The sequence below is a fragment of the Amblyraja radiata genome, chromosome 9 (assembly GCF_010909765.2).
Source record: "Amblyraja radiata isolate CabotCenter1 chromosome 9, sAmbRad1.1.pri, whole genome shotgun sequence".
Classification (NCBI taxonomy): domain Eukaryota; kingdom Metazoa; phylum Chordata; class Chondrichthyes; order Rajiformes; family Rajidae; genus Amblyraja; species Amblyraja radiata.
Window position 1 is genome coordinate 5,089,661 of NC_045964.1, and position 26,292 is coordinate 5,115,952.

General features: G+C 49.5%; 1 protein-coding gene across 1 annotated transcript in view; it reads left to right on the plus strand.

Moving 5' to 3' along the window:
* nin (ninein) overlaps nt 1-26,292 on the plus strand; it is a 136,528-nt gene that overhangs the window by 101,761 nt on the left and 8,475 nt on the right. The window contains exons 19-27 of the mRNA XM_033026554.1: nt 2,124-2,193; nt 4,497-4,703; nt 9,301-9,414; nt 11,772-11,885; nt 15,414-15,560; nt 16,527-16,706; nt 19,358-19,498; nt 20,891-21,004; nt 23,064-23,222. Of these exons, the coding sequence (XP_032882445.1) occupies nt 2,124-2,193; nt 4,497-4,703; nt 9,301-9,414; nt 11,772-11,885; nt 15,414-15,560; nt 16,527-16,706; nt 19,358-19,498; nt 20,891-21,004; nt 23,064-23,222 (1,246 nt within the window). The remainder of the gene's footprint in view (nt 1-2,123; nt 2,194-4,496; nt 4,704-9,300; nt 9,415-11,771; nt 11,886-15,413; nt 15,561-16,526; nt 16,707-19,357; nt 19,499-20,890; nt 21,005-23,063; nt 23,223-26,292) is intronic.

Below are 26,292 nucleotides of genomic sequence, written 5' to 3' on the forward strand. Positions count from 1 at the left end.
TTTATTTAATTATGATAGGAGCAGGCTGTATTTAAGAGTGGATCTCATAGTTGATGAATCCGAATTGATCAGTGAGATCCAAGATGAGCAGGTGTGGACATACACTGAACAACCAGAATTGATACAATGCACTACAAATATCTTATACAACGGCAATGTGTGTAGGAAAGAACTGCTCATGCTGGTTTAAATCGAAGGTAGACACAAAATGCTGGAGTAACTCAGCGGGACAGGCAGCATCTCTGGAGAGGAGGAATGGGTGACGTTTTGGGAGAAGAAACGTCTCGACCTGAAGAATGGATATTTTTAAGGCAGATTCTTGATTAGTACGTGTGTCAGAGGGGGTGTCAAACTACAGTGTTACACTGTCTCAACAAACACATTAGAGCATTAGGGCGGCACGGTGGCGCAGCGGTAGAGTTACTGCCTCACAGCGCCAGAGACTCCGGTTCGATCCTGACTACGGGTGCTGTCTGTACGGAGTTTGTACGTTCTCCCAGTGACCTGCGTGAGTTCTCCTCTCCCCAAGATCTTTGGTTTCCTCCCACGCTCCAAAGATGTACAGACGTAATTAGCTTGGTATAAGTGTAAATTGTCCCTAGTGTGTGTAGGGTAGTGTTAATGTGCGGGGATCGCAGGCCCTGTGGGCCGAAGGGCCTGTTTACGTGCTGTATCTCTAAACTAAACATAGAACAGTACAGCACAGGAACAGGCCCTTCGGCCCACAATGACTGTGCCGAACATGATGCCAAGACCATCTCATATGTCTGTGTAAATGATCCACCTCCCTCCAATCCCTACACATTCATTTGCCTCTCCAAAAGCCTCTTAGTATTATATCTGCCTCCACCACCACCCTCGGTCTTGGCCCACACATCTCCTGTAGACCTTGCCCCTCTCATGCTACAGTTACGCCCTCTAGTGGTGGACATTTCCACCGTGGGGTGAGAGGTCCCCCATTATTGATCAGCTAACATCACAAAGCCGTCCCCAGCTGGTGATTAGTTTTACTTTCTGCTGAACATGAAGCGTTGCCCCATGTAAATGCCTGTGTGTCCGGCCTGCTCCACTCTTGAAGATGCTGGTTTAAATCGAAGGTAGACACAGAGTGCTGGAGTCAGCGGGTCAGGCAGCACCTCTGGAGAACATAGATCGTTAGTGTTTCAGCTCGGGACCCTGCTTCAGACTCAAGAAAGGTCCCAGCCCAAAACGTCGCCTATCCAAGTTCTCCAGAGATGCTTCCATCAGTCTGAAGAAGGGTTTCGGCCCGAAACGTTGCCTATTTCCTTCGCTCCTAGATGCTGCTGCACCCGCAGAGTTTCACCAGCAGTGTACCTCCAGAGATGCTACTGAGTTACTCCAGCACTTTGTGGCTTTTTCTGCAGTTTCTTCTGTTTGTTTTTGAGGCTACTGTAGCTCTTGGCTGTTCATTGGGGAGACGTTGACAACATTCTGGCCTCTGATCCTACACTAAATACTGGAATAACTCCAGGATTATGAGGATGTTGCCAGGACTAGAGGGTGTGAGCTCTAGGGAGAGGTTGAGTAGGCTGGGACTCTATTCCTTGGAGCGCTGGAGGATGAGGGGTGATCTTATAGAGGTGTATAAATCATGAGAGGAATAGATCGGGTTGATGCACAGAATCTCTTGCCCAGAGTAGGTGAATCGAGGACCAGAGGACATAGGTTTCAGGTGAAAAGGGAAAAGATTTAATAGGTATCTGAGGGGTAACTTTTTCACACAAAGGGTGGTGGGTACATGGAACAAGCTGCCGGAGGAGGTAGTTGAGGCTGGGACTATCCCAACCTTTAAGAAACAGTTAGACATGTACATGGCTAGGACAGGTTTGGAGGGATATGGACCAAACGCAGGCAGGTGGGACTAGTTGGGACATGATGGCCAGTGTGGGCAAGTTGGGCTGAAGGGCCTATTTCCACACTGTATAACTCAGTGGGACAGGCAGCATCTCTGGAGAGAAGGAATGGGTGACGTTTCGGGTCGAGACCCTGGGCAAAACCAGACTGGTCATACTGCAGGTGCCTTGGTGAATTTGGTGATGAAATGTGGGCACATTTTCCGATTTAAGATGGAACGTGGAGCTAATGTGTTTTTTCTTTAACAGGAAACAATTGGAGATCTTGAAGGGAGACAAAATGAGTGCTCAGAAAATGATAGAAGCTCTGAACAAACAGGTAGCCTCTCCTTCCTTCCCACAGTTCAGTTGTTTTGTAAATCTGGTTAATAGGTTGGTTGTGGATGCAGCAGGGAAACAGGCCCTTCAGCTCAACGTATCCATGACAACCAAGATGCCCCATCTATGCTAGTCCCACCTGCCTGTGTTTGGCCCATATCTCTCGAAACCTTTCCCATCCATGTACCTGTCCAAGTGTCTTTTAAATGTTGTTGGCCTGGCAGCTCGTTCCACGCACCACCCTTTGTGTATAGTTCTTTCGGGGGACACACACACACGCGTTCTCCCTCTCATGAGAATCTAGAAACATAGACAATAGGTGCAGGAGGAGGCCATTCGGCCCTTCGAGCCAGCATCGCCATTCATAGTGATCGTGGTTGATCGTCCCCATTCAATAACCTGCGCCTGCCTTCAGTCCCGTATTAGCCGGGACATCCCGTATATTGGGCTACATTGGTTTGTCCCGTACGGGACCGCCCTTGTCCCGTATTTGACTGCTACTACTCGGGTCGAGGGGACTGTCGGGTCGGAGCGCCGCGTCCAGCCCCGCCTCACCCGTCCCGACGTAGTGCAGCCCATGGAGTGCAGCAGCAGCAGCGCCTCGCCCGTGGCCCCGTCGGTCGGCAGCCCGGCCAGCTGTCCGACCTTCGGACCTTCGCTTACCGCCGACACCACCCCCCCTCCTTCTCATGGCCGATCATCGGTTCATGAGTTGGACGGGGTGCCGGGCCAAAACTCCTCAGCTGGCCCGCCGGCTGGGCTTTGTGTGCAGTCCAGGACCTTGTGTGCAGAGACCCTGGGCCTCCTCCACTGTCAGAGTGAAGCCCAGTACAAATTGGAGGAACAGCACCTCATATTTTGCCTGGGTAGTTTACACCCCAGCGGTATGAACATTGACTTCTCTAACTTCAGATAGCCCTTGCTTTCTCCCTCCATCCCCTTCCCAGTTCTCCCACTAGTCTCACTGTCTCCGACCACATTCTATCTTTGTCCCGCCCCCTCCCCTGACATCAGTCTGAAGAAGGGTCTCGACTCGAAACGTCGCCCATTCCTTCTCTCCAAAGATGCTGCCTCACCCGGGCCAACTCATCATTCACCCAGCCACGGCCGAGTCGGTCAACGAATTGCCATCGGGAATTTGTCCCGTATTTTGATTTTTTGTCCCTTATTTGGGAGTGAGAACTTTGTCAGCCCCACTTAGGACCCACAGGGTAAGATGTCTCTACCAGGATACTTCCTAGTTTCTCATGAACTCCCTGCTGCTCTGGTGCTGACAATGTTGTAAAACAGACACAACATCATGCATATATTTCCTTTCCCTTTCTACTAACTAAAGCAGAGTTGTCTCTTTCTCGTTCTAATCCTGAACATTTTACAAAGGCACTATGGACACGACCAATGGAATTCCCAAAGTCCTCGCCTTGCTTCTGAACAATATGATAAAACTGTCCCCAGTCTATTACACCTGGATAATATTCACAGAACGCAGTTCAAAAGAGTCCAAAAATCTGCAATATCTTCCCAATTAAATTTAGTGTGAATTATTTTCCATTTAGTTGAATCAAGCATCGCATCGAGGGCCACATCAACACCACCTCTAGTTGGTTATAAAAATTGTCCAATATATCTAATTGATTAATTAAATCTTCAATATCATCAATATCAAAACCCCTCCCATTCCCACACTGACCTTCCTGTCCTGGGCCTCCTCCATTGTCAGAGTGAGGCCCAGCGCAAATTGGAGGAACAGCACTTCATATTTCACTTGGGTAGTCTACACCCCAGCGGTATGAACATTGACTTCTCTAACTTCAGATAGCCCTTGCTTTCCCTCTCTCCATCCCCTCCCCCTTCCCAGTTCTCCCACCAGTCTCACTGTCTCCGACTACATTCTATCCTTGTCCTGTCCCCTGAATCTGGAGGTGTGCGTTTTCACACTTCTGTACCTTTACCTGAGGGGAGAAGAGGGAGTGGCCAGGGTGCGACTCGTCCTTGATGATGCTGCTGGCCTTGCCGAGGCAGCGTGAGGTGTAGATGGAGTCAATGGAAGGGAGGTTGGTTTGCGTGATGGTCTGGGCTGCGTCCACAATTCTCTGCAAATTTCTTACAGTCCTGGATGGAGCTGTTCCCAAACCAAGCCGTGATGCATCCCTGCCTGTCGGGGAGTAATTTGTAACCGGGATCGCCCCTGAGTCCGAAGAAGGGTCTCGACTCGTAACGTTACCCATTCCTTCTCTCCAGAGATGCTGCCGGTCCCGCTGAGTTACTCCACAATTTAGTGTCTCTGTTCTTGTCCCTCATCAGGTGTCGGGGCTGGCTTTGCGGAGCGAGCAGCTGGATGCTGAAAACGAGGAGCTGTGCTACAAGAACTCCAAGCACCAGGCGGAGGTGCTGCAGCTCCAGCAGGGTCTGGCCCAACTCACCCGGCTGAAGGAGAGAACGGCAGGGGGGCGATGGCAGAGGTGGGAGGAAGAGAAGAACCATTTCATGCACGGGATTGAAGGCAGCCAAGTAAGGGCCGACCAAACCTCTGGCAGTGAATATAATTGGATTGAAAACAAGACACAAAGTGCTGGAGTACCTCAGCGTTCCGGTTGCCAACTGTCCCGTATTAGCCGGGACATCCCGTATATTGGGCTACATTTAGCAATGTTACAAAATTTTGAGATTTAAAAAATCAAGTCTGCAATCTATCCCATCAGATAAAGCATAAAAATAAGTTTAATTTGACACCTAATTCACTTTCATATCTCAATTATTTAAAAAGTTATGGCCATTTTCATACTCGGAAATTAGCATCTTGTTCCCTATTGATTTTCTATGGACATAACAAAAAAGCTGTGATCGTGGACAGTCAAAAGCCCATAACTTTCTTAAAAATTAAGAGAACTGAATGAAATTTTCAGTTATCATAGATTGAAGCATTCTGAAACAAATATAAAATAATCTTACTTGGATGATCTGAAATTAAAGCATATAATTAGTTAGTTACCTAATTGTAGCTAATTCCAAACTTCAATTACTAAACATCTATCCATTTCTTAATAAATTATTAACATTTTTAAATAGCCAAAGTGTCCAAATAATATTCACAAATAATTCACAATAAAACATGATTTTTAAATCTCATTTACATTAATTTATAGGCCAAATGGAAGGAATTTAGTGTTTAATTGCTGTAAATTAAAGTCCATTTAAATCACTTTCTAGTGGGATCCTGTGAACGCGCTGGTTTAGAACGTTCCCATTGCGGTAGATTTGTGCCCCAAATGCCCAGAAAAATACTGCGGGATATAATGGGCCCAAAATTAGCTACTCGCAACATTAAACTTTGTATAAAGGGATCTTAAGAAGCCCTTTTTAACGTAAAAATAAACAGCCTACCTTCCGTTTTCCCCTGTATGAAATCTGGCCCGTTGTCGGCGGTCGGGGGTTTAGAGGTTAATTTTTAACCTACTATAACAATTAAATAAAGCCCTTAAAACTAATAATAACTCAAGCGAGGGAATCTTCCAGCGATTTTTCGTTAATAATTAACTAGGCTGAAAAACCTCGATTTGAACAGCCTAGGGAAAATCGCGTTTTAAACCCGCCCCCCTCTAAACGGCGCCAAAATCGCGCACACGGGCTGGGACAGATTTTCAGCGACGCTTCAGGTACGTTTTGCAACATACCTACTACATTGGTTTGTCCAGTACGGGACCGCCCTTGTCCCGTATTTGACCGCTACTACTCGGGTCGAGGGGACTGTCGGGTCGGAGCGCCGCGTCAGGCCCCGCCTCACCCATCCCGACGTAGTGCAGCCCATGGAGTGCAGCAGCAGCAGCACCTCGCCCGTGGCCCCGTCGGTCGGCAGCCCGGCCAGCGGTCTGACCTTCGGACCTTCGCTTACCGCCGACACCACCCCCCCTCCTTCTCATGGCTGATCATCGATGGGGTGCCGGACTTTGCACACGATGTCGCGTGCCCCGGGCCAAAACTCCTCAGCTGGCCCGCCGGCTGGGCTTTGTTTGCAGTCCAGCGCCCGGGCCCACTCATCATTCACCCAGCCACGGCCGAGTCGGTCAACAAATTGCCGTCTGGAATTTGTCCCGTATTTTCACCTTTTGCCCGTTATTTGGGAGTGAGAAAGTTGGCAACCCTACTCAGCGTGTCAGGCAGCAACTCTGGGGAACATGGATAGGCGACGTTTCATGTCGAGACCCTTCCGTCTGATTGTGGTGCGGGTGTCAGGGTGAAACTGGAAGAGAGAAGGGGGTAGGACAAAGCCTGGCATGTGATGGGTGGATACAGTTGAGGGAAAGCATCATCTTTCTTGCTGTAATTACACCTGAACAATCGTCCCGTTCCGAAACATAGTCACCTACCCAGGTTCTCTGTAGGTGCTGCCTGACCCACTGAGTTACCCCAGCACTCTGTGTCTGTTTTTGTCAACCAGCATCTGCAGTTCCATGTTCCTCATAATCTTGGTATTGACTCTAGTTTTCAGGACCATGTAGAGACTGCACCAGAAAACAGACTGATTCGATGTGAATGACCATTAGATGTGGTACTTACGTAATCATAAAACCAAGAGAGACACAAAATGCTGGAGTAACTCAGCGGGGCAGGCAGCATCTCTGGAGAGAAGGAATGGGTGACATTTTGGATCAAGACCCTTCTTCAGACAAGAGTCAGGGGAAAGATAAACAAGAGATATGGACGGTGATGTGGTGTGGGGCCAACTCAGAGGCAAGAGAGCTACCAGCAATAAACTAAACGGAACCATACTTCGACGGAGATGCGATTTTATTCCGTATCGTATCTCCGTCAGCACTGCGGCCGAATATCGAGGTGTTGGCGGCCTTTGCTGGAGACCGACTTCGGGAGCTCCATCGTGGGTGCCTGCGGACTTACCATCACGGAGCTCGCGGTCTCTGGTTAAAGACGGGAACTCCAAGCCGCAGGAACTTCGACCGCCCCGACTGTGGATGGTTCGACCGCCCCAACCACGGGAGAATAAAAGCGGAAGGAGATTGGACTTTGTTGCCTTCCATCACAGTGAGGAACGTGGGGAATCCACTGTGGTGGATGTTTATGTTGACTTTTATGTAGTTGTGTGTCTTGTTGCTTTTTTGTTTGGTATGGCTATATGATAATTCGAATTTCACTTGACCTTAATTGGTACACGTGACAATAAACTGACCTTGAAACCTTTGAAGTTAGGGTCATACCACTGGGTTGTAAACTGCCCAAGAGAAATATGAGGTGTTGTTCCTCCAATTTGCATTTGGCCTCACCCATCCCACCCAAGTTGTACCAGCTTCAAAGTCGTCTTGTTGAGTCTCATTGTCTGTAACTCATTTTCACCTAGCACACAGCTAACAATGGCCTGTTTCCTTTATCATCGTTAATTTTTTGCTTATCTTTCATCAATTTGTTCTCTCTCTCTCGATATCTCTCGTTCCCCTTTCCCCTGACTCTCAGTCTGAAGAAGGGTCCCGACCTGAAACGTCACCTATTCCTTTTCGCCACGGATGCTGCCTGACCCGCTGAGTTACTCCAACTTTTTGTGTCTATCCGGTTTAAACCAGCATCTGCAGTTCCTTCCCACACATTTGTTCTGGATTACTTGTCGTTTGTTTTCAATGTCGACGTATGTATTTTACTGACACAAACAGTGTGCGGGCAGCCGCTGGGAAAGTAAACACAAAGTTTTTGTGCTTTAGACAAGGTCAACGTCAACATCGCAAAAATCCAAGATGGCGCCCATCAGGTGGCGCCATCGTGTGTGGCAGCCTCGCCAGCAGCTGTCCGTCCTTTCACCCTTTTTGTTATTTTTAGTGTCTAAAATTATGTTGTAATGGTTTCTCAGTCATTTTTATGTGGGGGGTGGGGGGTGGGGGGGAATAGGGGGAAATCGTTTCCCAGTCACTTACCTGGACGGAGATGTGTCTTTTCTCCGAGTCGCATATTTGCCCCCCCCCCCCCCCTCCTCGCGGCCTACCAACTGGATTGGCGCGGCCTTTCCTGCCGGGGACCGGCCAGAGCTTCAGCAGCAGGCGCAGCACTGAATTACCATCGCGGAGCAGGACTATACCTTGCCGGGGATCGCCAGTGTTGGAGCTCTGGAGTGTTGGGCCTGCTGATTAACACCGTGGAGCTGTGGTTTGTGGAGCTTCCAGCCGCGAGCGCGGCGCTGACTTTAACATCGCGGAGGTCTGGGACCCATTGCCGGGGGTCGCCAGTGTTGGATCTCCGTCCAGCTCGGCCTGTGGACTCCGAAATCCATGGTCGGAAGCGGCCGATTCGGAAATTCCCAAGCTGCAAGCTCCAATCCATTCTGACGTCAGAGTTCTGATCATCCCGGCGAGAGGGCCTGAACATTTGGCTTCCGTAGTGGCGACTGCGGAGGGCTCAAAGGCCCCGACCATGGGTGAACAAAGAGGAAGATGACTGAACTTGGGTACCTTCCCTCACAGTGGCAAACGTTGATTCCGCTGTGTGGGGATGTTCGTGTTAAACTCTATCGTGCATTGTGTTCTTTTTATTTGTGTGGCTGGACGGCAACTCAAATCTCACTGTACCAATTGGTGCATGTGACAATAAATGTGATGCTTGGTGGACTGTGTGGGGTGGGAGGACCCGTTGCTCCTCCCGTGCAGCAGGTGGCGCTGCACAGGACAAAGGGAGATGTTTTGTATATAGTCTATCCTGTCAGTGAGTGTGTGCAGTCAGATTCTGTGTGTGCAGTCATGTTAGAGTTGTCTTGCTGCAAGCATTGATTAATGTAATGAAGACTGTTGTTGTACCTTGAAGACTCTCAAGTACTTGTGCAGACCTAGAAGACGGACACGAAAGTAGTAACTTGAACTTGAACCCAGGCGACTATTTGCGTGCGACCCACGGAAGCAGATCTACACTCACACATTACAATCGCTCCACACTCTTAAATCTCTACTCCTACAGCAGCGACATTTATTCCCTGATTATGTATCTATACTCTGTAAATGGCTCGATTGTAATCAGGTGTTGTCTTTCCGCTGGCTGGTTAGCACGCAACGAAAGCTTTTCACTGTACCTCAGTACACTCAGTGACAATAAACTAAACTGAACTGATTCCTTCCAGTTGTCCAGGTGTAACGAGCTGGGGGAAGAAGTTGCTGCTCTGAGGCACATCAATGAGGAGTTGGTGAGAGAGAGGGAGTCGCTGAGTGATGAGGTGAACCGATGCGTAAACAAGGTGGGATATGTTTAGTGTCGGGTGCCTTTGGCAGTGTTGGCGTTGTGGACAGAGGTGCGGGATCACAGAATACAAAATAGAGAGAGTACAGAGGAGATTTACTAGAATGTTGCCTGGGTTTCAGCAACTAAGTTACAGAGAAAGGTTGAACAAGATAGGTCTTTATTCTTTGGAGCGCAGAAGGTTAAGGGGGGACTTGATAGAGGTCTTTAAAATGATGAGAGGGATAAACAGAGTTGACGTGGAAAAGCTTTTCCCACTGAGAGTAGGGAAGATTCAAACAAGGGGACATGACTTGAGAATTAAGGGACTGAAGTTTAGGGGTAACATGAGGGGGAACTTCTTTACTCAGAGAGTGGTAGCTGTGTGGAATGAGCTTCCAGTGAAGGTGGTGGAGGCAGGTTCGTTTTTATCATTTAAAAATAAATTGGATAGTTATATGGATGGGAAAGGAATGGAGGGTTATGGTCTGAGCGCAGGTATATGGGACTAGGGGAGATTATGTGTTCGGCACGGACTAGAAGGGTCGAGATGGCCTGTTTCCGTGCTGTAATTGTTATATGGTTAATTGTTATATGGTTATATACCTCGCTCATCATCGTCCCATCAGCTGCTTAAGGGCCTGACCGCCTTATTTGTTCAGGCGATTGCTTATGCCCCTATCCCACTTAGGAAACTTGAACGGAAACCTCTGGAGACTTTGAGTCCCACCCAAGGTTTCCGTGCGGTTCCCGGAGGTTTTTGTCAGTCTCCCTACCTGCTTCCACTACCTGCAACCTCCGGCAACCACCTGCAACCTCCGGGAACCGCACGGAAACCTTGGGTGGGGCGCAAAGTTGCCAGACGTTTCCGTTCAGGTTTCCTAAGTGGGACAGCGGTATTAGAGGCACAGGATGCAAACAGGCCCATTCAGTCCACCGAGTCCACGCCGTCCAGCGATCACCCGTTCACACACTAGTTCTACGCCATCCCGCTTTCGCATCCACTCCCGACACACTAGGGGTCAATTTGCAGAGGGCCAGTTTAGCCTACAAACCCGCACGCCTTTGGGATGTGGGAGGAAACCGGAGCACCCGGAGGAAACCCATGTGATCACAGGGAGAACGTGCAAACTCCACACAGACAGCGCCCGAGGTTAGGATCAAACCCGGTCTCTGCTGCTCGTGAGGCACCAGCTTTGCACCACTGTGCCGCCTGAGTAATACATTTTATTTTTTAAACCTTAAGCAATGTTTTGTAATATTAAAAATTCTTATAAAATTTGCAAATCTATTTTTTAATGTTTCAGAGGTGTCAGTCACGTGTCATGGCACAACACTGCCACTGAGGAGCTATTTATAATAATAATAATGGATGGGATTTATATAGCGCCTTTCTAATACTCAAGGCGCTTTACATCGCATTATTCATTCACTCCTCAGTCACACTCGGTGGTGGTAAGCTACTTCTGTAGCCACAGCTGCCCTGGGGCAGACTGATGGAAGCGTGGCTGCCAATCTGCGCCTACGGCCCCTCCGACCACCACCAATCACTCACACACATTCACACACATTCACACACAGGCAAAGGTGGGTGAAGTGTCTTGCCCAAGGACACAACGACAGTATGCACTCCAAGCGGGATTCGAACCGGCTACCTTCCGGTTGCCAGCCGAACACTTAGCCCATTGTGCCATCTGTCGTCCCATAAATATAGTCATGCAGGATGGAACAGACTCATCAACCCAACTTGTCCACACCGACCAACATGCCCCATCTACACATGGTCCCACCTGCCTGCATATGAGTTGGCCCATATCCCTCTAAACCTATCCTGCCCACGTACCTGTCCAAATGTCTCTGTAATGATATGTTCCTGCCTCAACTACCTCCTCCAGCAGCTCGTTCCATGCACGCACCACCCTTTGTGGGGTGAATTAGGGTGGCACGGTGGTGCAGCGGTAGAGTTGCTGCCTTACAGCGTCAAGGACCCGGGGTTCATTCCTGACTGCCTGTACGGAGTTTGTACCTACTCTCCGTGGCCTGTGTGGGTTTTCTCCAAGATCTCCTGTTTCTTCCCACACTCCAAAGACGCGCAGGTTTGCAGGTTAATTGACTTGGTATAAATGTAAAAATTGTCCCTACTGGGTGTAGGATAGTGTTAATGTGCGGGGATCGCTGGTCGGCACGGACTCGGTGGGCAGAAGGGCCTGTTGCCGCGCTGCATCTCCAAACTAAACTAACTTTAAACCCTCACCTTAAACCGATGGCCTCTGGTTCTCGATTCCGCTACTCTGGGTATAACATTCGAATGTACTTTGTTGACCAGACTAGTTGGAAATACGTCGGTAACGGTACCTCTGTAACTCTTGCACGCAGATTGCAAAAATGAACATGGTGGAGATGCAGGCAGAACATCTGAGAGAGGATTTGCAGGCTTCACTACAGGAAGTTCACAGGCTGACTGCCCAGCAGAGCACATGGCAAGAACAGGTACAGCAGTTGGATGGGGAGGGGAGGGGAGGGGGCTGGATACTGTCATTTATACATGTAAGCAGGAACTGCAGATGCTGGTTTACCCCAAACATAGACACAAACTGATGGAGTAACTCAATGGGCCAGGCAGCATCTCTGGAGAAAAGGAAGGGGTGACATAGAAACATAGAAAATAGGTGCAGGAGGAGGCCATTCGGCCCTTCGAGCCAGCACCGCCATTCATTGTGATCATGGCTGATCGTTCCCAATCAATAACCCGTGCCTGCCTTCTCCCCATATCCCTTGATTCCAGTAGCCCCTAGAGCTCTATCTAACTCTCGTTTAAATCCATCCTGTGATTTGGCCTCCACTGCCCTCTGTGGCAGGGAATTCCACAAATTCACAACTCTCTGGGTGAAAAAGTTTTTTCTCACCTCAGCCTTAAATGGCCTCCCCTTTATTCTAAGACTGTGGCCCCTGGTTCTGGACTCGCCCAACATTGGGAACATTTTTCCTGCATCTAGCTTGTCCAGTCCTTTTATAATTTTATATGTTTCTATAAGATGCCCCCTCATCCTTCTAAACTCCAGTGAATACAAGCCTAGTCTTTTCAATCTTTCCTCATATGACAGTTTCGGGTCGAGACCCTTCTTCAGAGCGAGAATCAAGGGAGATGGAGACTAGAGATATGTGGAAGGGTAAGGTGTGAAAACAACAAATCAAAGCAGACGATGATCAAGGAAATGTAGAATGGTTCATTGTTGGCTGAGGGGAAGGTGACAACGAGGCACACAATCAGTAAAATGAATCAGGAGGACAGTGAAACTAGTCGGAGAACTAGAAGGGGGAGGGATGGAGAGAGAGGGAAAGCAAGGGTTAGAGAATCAGTTAGTGAAGTTAGAGAAGTCAATATTCTTATCGCTGGGGTGTAAGCTGCCCAAGCTAAATATGAGGTGCTGTTCCTCCAATTTGTGCTGGGCCTCACCCTGACAGTGGAGGAGGCCCAGGACAGAAAGGTCAGTGTGGGAATGGGAGGGGGAGTTAAAGTGTCCAGCAACCGGGAGATCAGATAGGTTCAGGCGGAGATGTTCAGCAAAACGATCGCCATGTCTATGCTGGGACAGGTACATGGATTGGAAAGGTTTCGAGGGATATGGACCAAAGGCAGGCGTGTTGAGCAACCGGGAGATGATGTAGGCCTAGGCGTTCAGCGAAACGATTCAAATGTATAAGGGCCGCTGCGTGTCTGCAGTTATAACAGGCAGGTGCAAGTCCTCATGGACCCGGACTTGAGGTTGCTTTGGAGAAACTTGGGACCCGTCATTTCTCTCCTCTGTGGCATTGGGGACTCCCTGCTTGCTGCCCATCGCACCTTGTCTGACGAAGGGCCCCGACCCGAAAGGCTGGTTGTCCGTTCCCTCCACAGATGCTGTCTGACCCGCTGAGTTCCTCCAGCACTACTCCAGATTCCAGCTTGTTGGGCAGTATTGTGCAGCTTTAGTTGCTACCAGATCGTCCACTCGAAACCGTACAGCGCAATGAGCTTTGGCAGAGTCACTCAGCACAAAATCAGGCCCTTCGGCCCATCCAAGGTGCCCCATCCACACTCGTCCCATTTGCCCACAGTTGGCCCATATCCCTTTAAACCGTTCCTATCCATGTACCTTCCTCCTTCGGCAGTTCATTCCATACTCCCACCACCCTCTGTGTGAAAATGTTGCCCCTCAGGTCCCTATTAAATCTTTCCCCTCTCACCTTAAACCCATGCCCTCTGGATTCCCCATTCCTGGTTGTAAAAGGCTGTACATTCACCCTATCTATTCCCCTAATGATCTTATACACCTCGACAAGATCACCCCTCAGCCTCCTGTGCTCCAAGGAATAAACTCCTAGCCTGTAAGATGAAAGCTTAAGAACAGGAGGCATGGTTGTGCCTTTCACATGCCATCACCACTGCCAGCTATGATCAATTTTCACAGCAGATCATTTCCATTGATAAATCTGACAGAATAAATGTTGTTACACTGGAGGTAGACACAAAATGCTGGAGTCACTCAGCGGAGTGGTTGACATCTCGGGTCGAGAGCCTTCTTCAGACTGAGAGTCAGGGGAGAGGGAGACACAGAGATATAGACACACACACCACACACACACCACACACACACACACACACACACACACACACACACACACACACACACACCACACACCACACACACACACACACCACACTCCACACACACACACACACACACACACACACACACACACACACACACACACACACACACACACACACACACACACACACACACACACACCACACTCCACACACACACACACACACCACACTCCACACACACACACACACACACACACACACACACACACACACACACACACACACACACACACACACACACACACACACACACCACACACACACACACACACACACACACACACCACACACACACACACACACACCACACACACACACACACACCACACACACACTCCACACACACACACACACACACACACACACACCACATACACACACACACACACACACACACACACACACACACACCACATACACACACACACACACCACATACACACACACACACACACCACACACACACACCACACACAGACACACACACACACACACACACACACACACACCACACACCACACACACACACACACACACACACACACACACACACACACCACACACCACACTCCACACACACACACACACACACACACACACACACACACACACACACACACACACACACACACACCACACACCACACTCCACACACACACACACACACACACACACACACACACACACACACACACACACACACCACACTCCACACACACACACACACACACACACACACACACACACACCACACTCCACACACCACACACACACACACACACACACACACACACACACACACACACACACACACACACACACACACATACACACACTGGTTCAATAGGATAGGACTTTATTTATCCCAGGAGGGACTTGATCTGCCAACCGTTATAACAACATAAAATACATGAAATATGAAATTTACGTGATAAGGATTGGGGATGTGCAATGATTGGGGGGGGGGGGGGGGTTCAGTCTCAGTCTACCCCATGACAGAAGGGGAGGAGTTGTACAGTTTGATAGCCACAGGGAAGAACGATCTCCTGTGGCGTTCTGTGCTGCATTCTTTGCTGTAGGTGCTCCTCAGGTTGACCAGTGTGTCATGGAGGGGGTGAGCTGTATTGTCCAGGATGCTCCGCAGTTTTGAGGAGCATCCTCCCCTCCAAGACCAACCTCCCATGAATCCAACTCAGCCCCCATGATGGAGCCAGCCTTCCTGATGAACTTGTTGATCCTGTTGGGGTCTGCAGCCTTCGTGTGCGTAGTTCAGAAACACTTTTCATGCCGCTGGGGTGTAAGCTGCCCAAGTGAAGTACGACGTGCTGGTCCTCCAATTTGCAGCGGCTGCTTTATCTGTGCAGGTGCAGAGACTGGAGGAAAGTTTACAAAGTTTCAACCTCCAGACGGCAAAATTGAGATCGGACTTGCGCGTCGCTGAGCAGGAGAAGGAGGCGCTGAGAAAGGAGGTGATACTGTTACACAAACAGCTCCAGACCAGCAAGGACAAGGTGCGACTTCACCCAGAGCACAGAACTGTACAGCACAGGGACAGGCCCTTCAGCCCACAATGTCCCTGCCAAACACATCCTCTCTGTCTGCATGCGACCCATGTCCCTGCATTGCCCTGCACTACAACACTGGGAACTACAGTCTACACTCTATATCTGACCCTTTGCCCTGATGTGACTGGGTAGCACACAACACAAAGCTCTACCTGAGTGAAAACCCTCTTACATCTCTCCCCTCACACCTTAAACCCGTGCCCTCTCGTTTTGGATAAACTAGCCTGGATAAAAGGCAGTGAGGTGTTCAGCGTGTCCTGATCCTGTACACCTACCCTCACTGTGTACACACACACTGAGCCCACTGTCTTTGCTCATGTTGCTGTTCCCTGTGTCCATACGCACTGACGGCCACTCTCTTCGTTCATGTTGATGTTGGTGTTGATGGTGATGTTGGTGCTGATGTTGGTGTTGTTGTTGGTGTTGATGTTGGTTTTCATGTTGATGTTGGTGTTGGTGTTGGTGTTGATGTTGATGTTGGTTTTCATGTTGATGTTGGTGTTGATGTTGGTGTTGATGTTGGTTTTCATGTTGATGTTGGTGTTGATGTTGGTGCTGATGTTGCGTTGGTGTTGATGTTGGTGTTGATGTTGGTGTTGGTGTTGATGTTGGTGTTGATGTTGCGTTGGTGTTGATGTTGGTGTTGGTGTTGATGTTGGTGTTGGTGTTGATGTTGATGTTGGTGTTGGTGTTGATGTTGGTGTTGGTGTTGGTGTTGATGTTGATGTTGGTGTTGGTGTTGATGTTGATGTTGGTGTTGATGTTGGTGTTGGTGTTGATGTTGGTGTTGGTGTTGATGTTGGTGTTGGTGTTGATGTTGGTGTTGATGTTGGTGTTGGTGTTCACATTGGCGTTGGTCTTCACTGTGTCCGCGCTCACTGACGGCCGCTCTCTGTGCTCGGGGATTTGCAGACTCAGACGCTGGAGGACAACCTACATTGTGCCGATCTCCGGCAGCGGCAGAAGCTGTCCTACGGCCACGACCTGGCTCAGCTGGTGGAGCAGGAGCAGAGATTACTGCGGGAGGAAAATGAGAGGCTGCATCAAGAGGGGAGGCACACGAGAGGGGAGCTGCACCTTGCCAGGGAGAAGGTAACTGAGAGAAGAAGCGTGCTCCCGATGCGTCCCTCCCAATGTTTTGAGAGGTGGAGGACAATCCCCCCCATGTTTTGTAATCCGGATTTTGAAATTTGGTGAAAAAAAATCTATTAAAATCTCCGCTTTCCGCGAAACAGTGGGGGTGTCACTTTTAAGCGCTTGTTAAATGTCTCTATTAACATCGTATTAACACGATGTGTCACCAATTGTGTTTTGACCTTCAAGTATTACTGAAGGTATTCACAGAGAATTTCTTAAAGCAGTCTGATGCGGGTACAATTACCATTTGAACTAATTGGATGTATTGGTGGATGGGAAAGATTTAAACGAGTATGGGATTTAAACAGGTCAGGTCATCAAGGGTTCCGGTCGAACGGGTTTCCTGGCTGGCTTGCAGGTAAGTCCCTCATTCACGGTCACTCACGCTATTTAGTATTTTTTCCCATCTCTCTCTCTCTCTCTCTCTCTCTCTCCCCCCCTCCAAGGTTGGTTCTTCTGTTTGCCTTTATTTGCTTCAGTTTTATTTGTTTAAGTGTTATTTATCACATTGTAGCTTTTGAAAGATTCAATCGGGTATCAGACGCTTTCTAAGGGCTGAATCGGCTCGTTTGCGGGGCCTTTCATCGCCTGGCGCAGCTTAAAATCAAACTGCTGCGTCAAGGTGATCGAGGCTCCCGATGTTGAAGCCCCCGCCGGCCGATTTTAAGCCGCGCCGGGCGATGAAAGGACCAGCGAACGGGCCGATTCAAGCCCCACGATTCGGGGCAGACGAAGCTGCTGTTGCTGGAGTTCGGAGTCGGTCGCCAACCAGGTCAGCTCCCGATGTTACCGTCCACAGGGCCCACGGCCGAAGCCTCCAAAGCCTCGCGTGCGTGTGTGTGCGCATGCATGCGTGTGTGTGTGTGTGTGTCTGCGCATGCGCATGTGAGAGTGCGGGCATGCGCAGCTACCAAGCAATTGTGTCCCCCCCATGTTTTGATAGCGATTTCCACCCCTTTCATTGTCTCTACCACCCTTTGTGTAAAAACATTTATCCCTCAGATTCCTATTAATCTTTCCCCCCTCGGATGAAACCTATGACCTCTGCTTCTTCATTTCCCAACTCTGAGCAGAAGTCTGTGCAAAAGTTGCGATGGGTTGCTGGTAAGAAGCTGTTCCTGAACTTGGAGGTCACAGTTTAAGTTCTTGTGCCACCTTCTGGATGGCAGCAGTGAGATGAGAGCGCGGCCAGGGTGGTGCGGGTCTCTGATGATGCCGGCTGCCTTTCAGGGACAGCACCTCCTGTAGATCCCTTCGATGGTGGGGAGGTCAGCAACCGTGATGGACCAGGCAGTGTCCACCACTCTCTGTAGATCGCCTCGATAGTGGGAAGCGGGAGCAGAGCAGTTTGCTGCTGTGGGCAGACTCCACACCACTGATTTATTTTCCAGGCACTTTGATAAGTTCCTGCTCAAGGTCACGTCCCCCAGATGCTGATTATAATCGAGCACAAGAAGAAGGATCGACACAAAATGCTGGAGTAACAGCGAGACAGGCAGCATCTCTGGAGAGAAGGAATGAGTGACGTTTCGGGTTGAAACTGAAGTCTGAAACATAGAAACATCGACAATAGGTGCAGGAGTAGGCCATTTGGCTTTGCGAGCCAGCACCGCCATTCAATATGATCGTGGCTGATCATCCACAATCAGTACCCCGTTCCTGCCTTCTCCCCATATCCCTTCTTTCCTTTAGCCCTCAAAACTAAATTAACTCTCTCTTGAATACATCCAGTGAATTGGCTTCCACTGCCTTCAGTGGCAGAGATTTCCACAGATTCACAACTCTCTGGGTGAAAAGGTTTTTCCTCATCTCAGTCCTAAATGGCCTCCCCCTTATTCTCAAACTGTGACCCCTGGTTCTGGACTCCCCCAACATCGGGAATATTTTTTCTGCATCTAGCCTGTCCAATTCTTTAAGAATTTTATGTGTTTCTATAAGATCCTCTCTCTTCCTTCTAAATTCCAGTGAATACTAAGCCCAGTCGACATTCTTTCATCATATGTCAGTCCCGCCATCCCGGGAATTAACCTGGTGAACCTACACTGCACTCCCTCAATAGCAAGAATGTCCTTCCTCAAATTAGGAGACCAAAATTGCACACAATACTCCAGGTGCGGTCTCACCAGGGCCCTGTACAGCTGCAGTAGGACCTCCTTGCTCCTAAACTCAAATCCTCTTGCTATGAAGGCCAACATGCCATTAACTTTCTTCACTGCCTGCAGCACCTGCATTCTTAATTTCAGTGACCGGTGTACAAGCACATCCAGGTCTCGTTGTACCTCCCCTTTTCCTAATCTGCCACCACTCAGATAATAATCTACCTTCCTGTTCTTGCCATCAAAGTGGATAACCTGGGTTTCGACCTGAACCTCCATCCACTCCTTCTCTCCAGAGATGCTGTCTGTCCTGCTGAGTTACCCCAACAATTTGTGTCTATCTTCGGTTGAAACCAGCATCTTCATTACACACAAGAGGAAAGTCCGTGTAAGAATCAGTTTGTTTCAGAGTAAACTGGATTTTACATGATTTTGTAATATGATAAATTTACAAAAATTTACAAAAAATGTCAATCAAGAAAGCTGAGTTCATGTGTTCTCTTCCCACAGGTGAAACAACTGGAGTCTGCAATGTTAACTCTCAAACACCAGAAACACTACTCCAAGTCCACGGTGCTTAAAGCAGCTGAGCAGGAGAGACTCTGCATGAAGAGAGAGTACGATCAGGTCCAGAAGGATCTCGCCACGAAGGTTGGTGTGTTGGCAATGAAACCAGCAAATTCACTCCTGCAGAATATTAACAAGATGAGGTGGGGCTAGTGTTCCTAAGGTTGCAAGTTCACAGAGACCCGAGTTCGATCCTGACCTCGGGCGCTGTCGGCGTGGAGTTTGCACGTTCTCCCTGTGACCGCGCGGGTTTCCTCCCACATCCCAACGACGTGCGGGTTTATATGTTCATACGTTCTAAGAGCAGAATTAGGCCATCGAGTCTTCTCCCCCATTCAATCATGGCTGATCTATTTCTCCCTCCTAACCCCATTCTCCTGCCTTCTCCCCATAACCCCTGACACCCTGAATGGAGCCTTCCCTCGCAGTGGGAATTTAATCCCGCTGTGTGGGGATGCCTGTGTTAAAAAAATGCCCCTCTTCCCACCCCCACCCGTGTGCACACATTTCCCACACCACCCCTCTCACCTTGCTCCCTGCCCCCCTCCTCTGTACGCTCAGCTCCCATCCCCAAATTCCAAACCTCCCTTTTATCCCCCCCTCTATCTCCTCCTCTTCTCTCCTTTGCTCACCTTTTCATCTCTAGCCTTTGTCGCTTACTCCACCCATCTGCCCGTCACCTGTATCCAGTGGCGGACTGGGTCTAAAAATATTGGTTGCCAGGAGACAAAGGGGGCCCACTTCATCAGGGGCCCACTTGCCATCGGGCAAGCTGACACCCTGGCCAGTCCGCCACTGCCTGTATCCACCTGTCACTTGTCAGAGGAGACCCAAGGTCACGGTGGCACAGCGGTAGAGTCGCTGCCTTACAGCAAATGCAGCGCCGGAGACCCGGGTTCGATCCCGACTACGGGTGCTGCCTGTACCGAGTTTGTACGCTCTCCCCGTGACCCACGCGGGTTTTCTCCGAGATCTTCGGTTTCTTCCCACACTCCCACACAAAGAGATACAGGTTTGTAGGTTAATTGGCTTGGTAAATGTAACAATTGTCCCTAGTGCGGGGATCGCTGGTCAGCGCGAACCCGGTGGGCTGAAGGGCCCGTTTTCACGCTGTATCTCTAAACTAAACTGCAGATGTTGGTTTTCGATGAAAGACACAAAGTGCTGGAGTCAGACAGTATCTCTGGAGAAGGTGGAGAGGCGAATGTTTCTGGTCGGGACCCTTCTGATAGTGTGTGGGGGGAAGGGGGGTGAAACTCTGCCCCTCCCCCACCTCTCGTACAGCTTTCTCCCCACGATCCCAGGAGGGTCTTGACCCGAAACGTCGTCTGTCCATTCCCTCCACAGATGCAGCCTGAGCCCGCTGAGTCCCTCCAGCACTCTGTGCCTTGGCGAGAGGTGGATTGGAATGATTTTGTGTTGAGCTTCATGCAGAGTGATGGCAGTGACCCAGAGAGCTAACTGTGTTCCCCGCAGATGAGCCTCTTGTCCTCGCTTGAACATGAGCTACAAGTGGAGTGTGCGGAGAAGGAGAGTCAACGGGCGAAGGTGATCCAGTTGGAGAGCCAGCTGCTGGAGACCAGCGAGCAGGTGAGGCCCAGAGAGATCGACCACCCCCTGCACTGGATTCCAAGATGGCGCCCAACCCAGGCGACCATTCCCAAGATGGCGCCCAACCCAGGTGACCATTCCCAAGATGGCGCCCAACACAGGCTACAATTCCCAAGATGGCGCCCAACACAGGCGACAATTCCCAAGATGGTGCCCAACCCGGGCAACCATTCCCAAGATGGCGACCAACCCAGGCGACAATTCCCAAGATGGCGCCCAACCCAGGCGACAATTTCCAAGATGGTGCCCAACCCGGGCAACCATTCCCAAGATGGCGACCAACCCAGGCGACAATTCCCAAGATGGCGCCAACCCAGGCGACAATTCCCAAGATGGCGCCAACCCAGGCGACAATTCCCAAGATGGCGCCCAACCTGGGCGACAATTCCCAAGGTGGCGCCCAATCCAGGCGACATTTCCCAAGATGGTGCCCAACCTAAGCGACACTTTGCCTGCCAGCCGCAGATCTACAATCACATATTACAATCACTCCACACTCTTAAATCTCTACTCCTACAGCAACATCTCTTACTTCAACTATGATGCCTTATCATGTATCTATTCACTGTAAATGGATCGATTGTCTTTCCACTGACTGGTTAGCACGCAACAAAAGCTTTTCACTGTACCTCGGTACACGTGGCAATAAACTAAACTGAAATTGAACAGAAACTGAACCACTGTGGACAATGCCGCCCTTGCTTGCTGAAGCTTTACAGACCTGTAAACACAGTAACAACCAGAGAAATGAACAATCATTATGATTCTATGTGTCACCTGTGGGGTGGCATGGTGGCGCAGCGGTAGAGTTGCTGCCTTACAGCACCAGAGACCCAGGTTCAATCCTAATTACAGAGTTTGGACGTTCCCTCTGTGACCGTGCGAATGCTCCGGTTTCCTCCCACACTCCAAAGACGTGCAGACTTGTAGGTTAATTGGCTTCAGTAAAAACAAAATTGTAAATAGTGTATAGGATAGCGCAAGTGTACGGGGTGATCGCTGGTCGGCGCGGACTCGGTGGGCCAAAGGGTCTGTTTCCGCGCTGAATCTCCAAACCAAACTAGTTCAAATGAGTTGATTGATTGAAAATATACAGCATAGAAACAGGCCCTTCAGCCCACCGAGTCCACGCCGACCATCGATCACCCGTCCACACTAGTTCCATGTTCTGCCACTTTCGCATCCACTCCCTGCACACTCGGGGCAATTTACCACAGGGACAATCAACCTACACACCCGCACGTCTTTGGGATGTGGGATGAAACCGGAGCACCCGGAGGAAACCCACGTGGTCACACAGGGAGAACGTGCAAACACCACGCAGACAGCACAGGTCGAAATTTGGGCAATAAGCAGATGAGATGGAGCGATGCTTGCAGCCAAGTGCTCTGGTGAGATGAATAGCCATGTTACAGTAACTCCCCTTCCCCCATCCCACACTGACCTCTCTGTCCTGGGCCTCCTCCATTGAGGCCACACACACAAACAGAAGGAAGAGCACCTTGTATTCTGCTTGGGTAGCTTATCACCCAATGCTAGGAACATTGAAGTCCCCAATCTCAAATAAACCCCAATACACCCCCTCTCAGTGTGTACACGTTATATGCACCCCTGGCCACTCCCTCTTCTCCCCTCTCCCATCAGGCAAAAAGTACAGAAGTGTGAAAACTCACACCTCCAGATTCAGGAACAGTTTCTTCCCAGCTGTTATCAGGCAACTGAATCATCCTACCACAAGCAGAGAGCAGCGCTGAACTACTATCTACCTCATTGGTGACCCTGGGACTATCCTTGATCAGACTTTGCTGGTTTTACTTTGCACTAAACATTATTCCCTTATCATGTATCTATACACTGTAAATGGCTCGTTTTTAATCATGCATTGTCTTTCTGCTGACTGGTTAGCACGCAACAAAAGCTTTTCACTGTACCTCGGTACACGTGACAATCAACTAAACTGTACACCCCCCCCCCCCCCCTCCCTGTAAGCTCATCTCCCAGTCTCCCCGCATGTGACTGGTTGCATTTCTCTCTGCAGCTGCTGCAATCAAAGTCCAGCCTGTCGTGCAGCCAGACGCACACAGCCGGGGAGCTGCAGCAGATGCGGGAACAGATGTTGTCCATGGTGCCCAAGGAACAGCTGGCGCAGCTGCAGGAGCAGCAGCATGTGAGCGCCGCGGAGAGCAGCACGCAGCAGGTGAAGTTGGAGGGAGAGAGATAGAGAGAGCGTTTGTTGCATCCACCACTGCATGTCCACTCTCACCAATGGCTAACAGCAGCGTAGATAGACACAAAGAGCTGGAATAACTCAGCAGGTCAGGCAGCATCTGTCATGTGTTCGCCATCCCCCTCCGACCTCCCCCTTTCTGATACAGAACGGTCTGTCCTGAGCAGAGGCCTCACCTTTGTTCCCCTCCGACCCCACCTCAACGAGTCCCGGGTCCGCCACTATGTAGAGCTCTTCTTCCGTCACCTCTGCCTCCGTGCCTTTTTCCATGGGAAGGAGTCCTCACCACCCAGTGATGACCCCTTCTCCCATCTCCAACGGACCCCATCCTCTTGGACTCCCCCGGATGTTCTTCTATCCTCTTTAGACTTTTTTATTTCTAACTGCTGGTGTGACACTTGGTTTGCATCTGTGACATCTTGAAGGAGCCCAGGGCAGGGGAGTGAGGAGCCTGTGGCAGAGTTGGGATAAACCAGGAAGCATGCTTGTTTACCTCTCCCCCAGGAACAATCACATGGAGGAAATTGGTTCCTTCCAACAAGAGCCAGCAGCACTATGAATGTTGGCCACAAAGACTATGCTGATTGATACTTGCATGTGACTATAATTATAACTAGGAACAACTTGCGTGACTGGGTAGATGCACACCGTGAATAGTTGGCTGAGACTGACACACAGAAAGGTTTATATTCGTATGCCTTGTTGACACCTTCCCCTAGCTAAAGGGGTTGTCCCACTGTACGAGGTCATTCAAGAGCTCTCCACAGAGTTTAAAAAAGAATCAAACTTGTGGTAAGTACGCAGCGGGTACGTCGGAGCTCGGGGGCGTCTCTTAGCGGCTCGTAACGCTAACGGCAGGTACTCGGGAAATGCGGTAAGCTCGTGAATATTTTTTCAACATGTTGAAAAATGTCCACGAGAGCCCCGAGTACCTACGAGCGGCCATTACCGTAAATCTCCGAGTTCAAATCAGAACTCTTGAATTAGCTCGTACAGTGGTGAAAAAGCTACTTATTAACTACTAAACCAGGTTCACTTCTTAATAAACAGACACCATACAAACTGTTTGGTAGACCAGTTCAAAACTTTACTTAACATCGGCCGATGGAAGGGAGCGAGAATTCCAGTCAAGTGACCAATATAGACACTTGACCGTCCTCCGTCCACTTCTCTGAACAACCGAATTACATTGCATTAAATAGGGTTTTTTTGTCCCCTTAGCACATTCCACAGACATTAGTCATGGTCAGAGGTACAGGAAAAGGTTTCTACAGAATGCATCACATCAAAGGCATTTTGTCACATGGTACAAGATAACATTGGCCATTTGGTTTACGACATTTTATCTTCAAAGAGATCACCCTAGCTCTTTCGCTGCTTCCTCTCTGTCACTTGGTCCCTCATAAACATAGGCCATTTGGTTTATGGCATCTTACTTCAAAGATATCTAGCTCCTCTCTGCTTGTCACTTGGGAGACAATGTTATAGGATTTATTATCTCACACACAGCAACCTGAGGCAAGCCTAATTTGAGACTAAATATAAGCTGTAAGCTAGCCCAGAAGCCAATTTAATATCTTCTTATATTTTAACTAAAATTCAGCTTCATCAGTGGGACAGGCCCTTAACAATGATCTTTAGTTTAGTTTGGAGATACAGCGTGGAAACAGGCCCTTCGGCCCACCGGGTCCGCTCCGACCTGCGATCCCCGCACATTAACACTACCCTACACACACTAGGGCCAATTTTACACATACACCAAGCCAATTAACCTACAAACCTGTAGGCCCTTGGAGTGTGGGAGGAAATCGAAGATCTCGGAGAAAACCCATGCAGGTCACGGGGAGAACGTATAAACTCCGTACAGCCAGCAGTTAGTCAGATCAAACCCGGGACTCCGACGCTGTAAGACAGCAGCTTTATCGCTGCGCCACCGTGCCCCCCTATTCTGCATTTATATTCTACATTTTCCTTGATCTGCATCATCTTTGATGTCTCGCTTCACACCTTGTCCTTCCATGTCTCTGTGTCTCCCTCTTCCCTGACTCTCAGTCTGAAGAAGGGTCTCAACATGAAACGTCCAGGTTGAAACAGCCTGAAAATTCCTTCTCTCCAGAGATGCTGCCTGGCCCGCTGAGTTACTCCAGCGCTTCCTTCCTACACTCTAGGTTTAGAGGGACGTGGGCCAAGTGCAGGCAGGTGGGACTAGTGTAGATGGAGCATGTGGGTCGGGGTGGGCAAGTTGGGCCGAAGGGCCTGTTTCCGTGCTGCGTGACTCTCTGACTTTATCCAAGTGGCCTCACACATTCAGTCCCTAGAGTGAATATCGTGGGTGAAGAACAAGTTTTCACCATCGTATAACAATATGGCTGTCAATTATCGTGTTCCTTTAGACCCTTTTCTTTCTCAAGGAAAGTATTTTTAATTTGCCTGGCCTTCAGTAGTATTTGTAGTGTCTGTGTGGCACTGTGAGAGATGTGCGAAGTTGAGTCCATTCCTAAGAGCAAACCGTGCCCTTGCACCTCCTCCAACCTCATCTACTGTATCCGCTTGTTCCAGGTGTGGACTCATGTATATCAGCGACACCAAGCGCAGGCTCGACGATCGTTTCACTGAACTTCTCCGCTCAGTCTGCCTGAACCTACCTGATCTCCCAGTTGCTGGACACTTGAACTCCCCCTCCTATTTCCACACTGACCTTTCTGTCCTGGGCCTCCTCCATTGTCAGAGTGAGGCCCAGCGCAAATTGGAGGAACAGCACCTCATATTTCACTTGGGTAGTTTACACCCCAGCGGTAAGAACATTGACATCTCTAACTACAAGCAACCCTTGCTCTCCCTCCCTCTCCATCCCTCCCCCTTCCCAGTTCTCCAACCAGTCTGACTTTCTTCCTGATTAAATTTTATCTCTGTATGCTTCGTTGTCAGCTTCCCCTAGCTAACAATGATCTGTTCTACATTGTCAATCAATATCAATCAATATTTATTACATGTCATTTGAACCTCAGTGAGGCTCAAACTAAACTCCGTTTCCACAGCC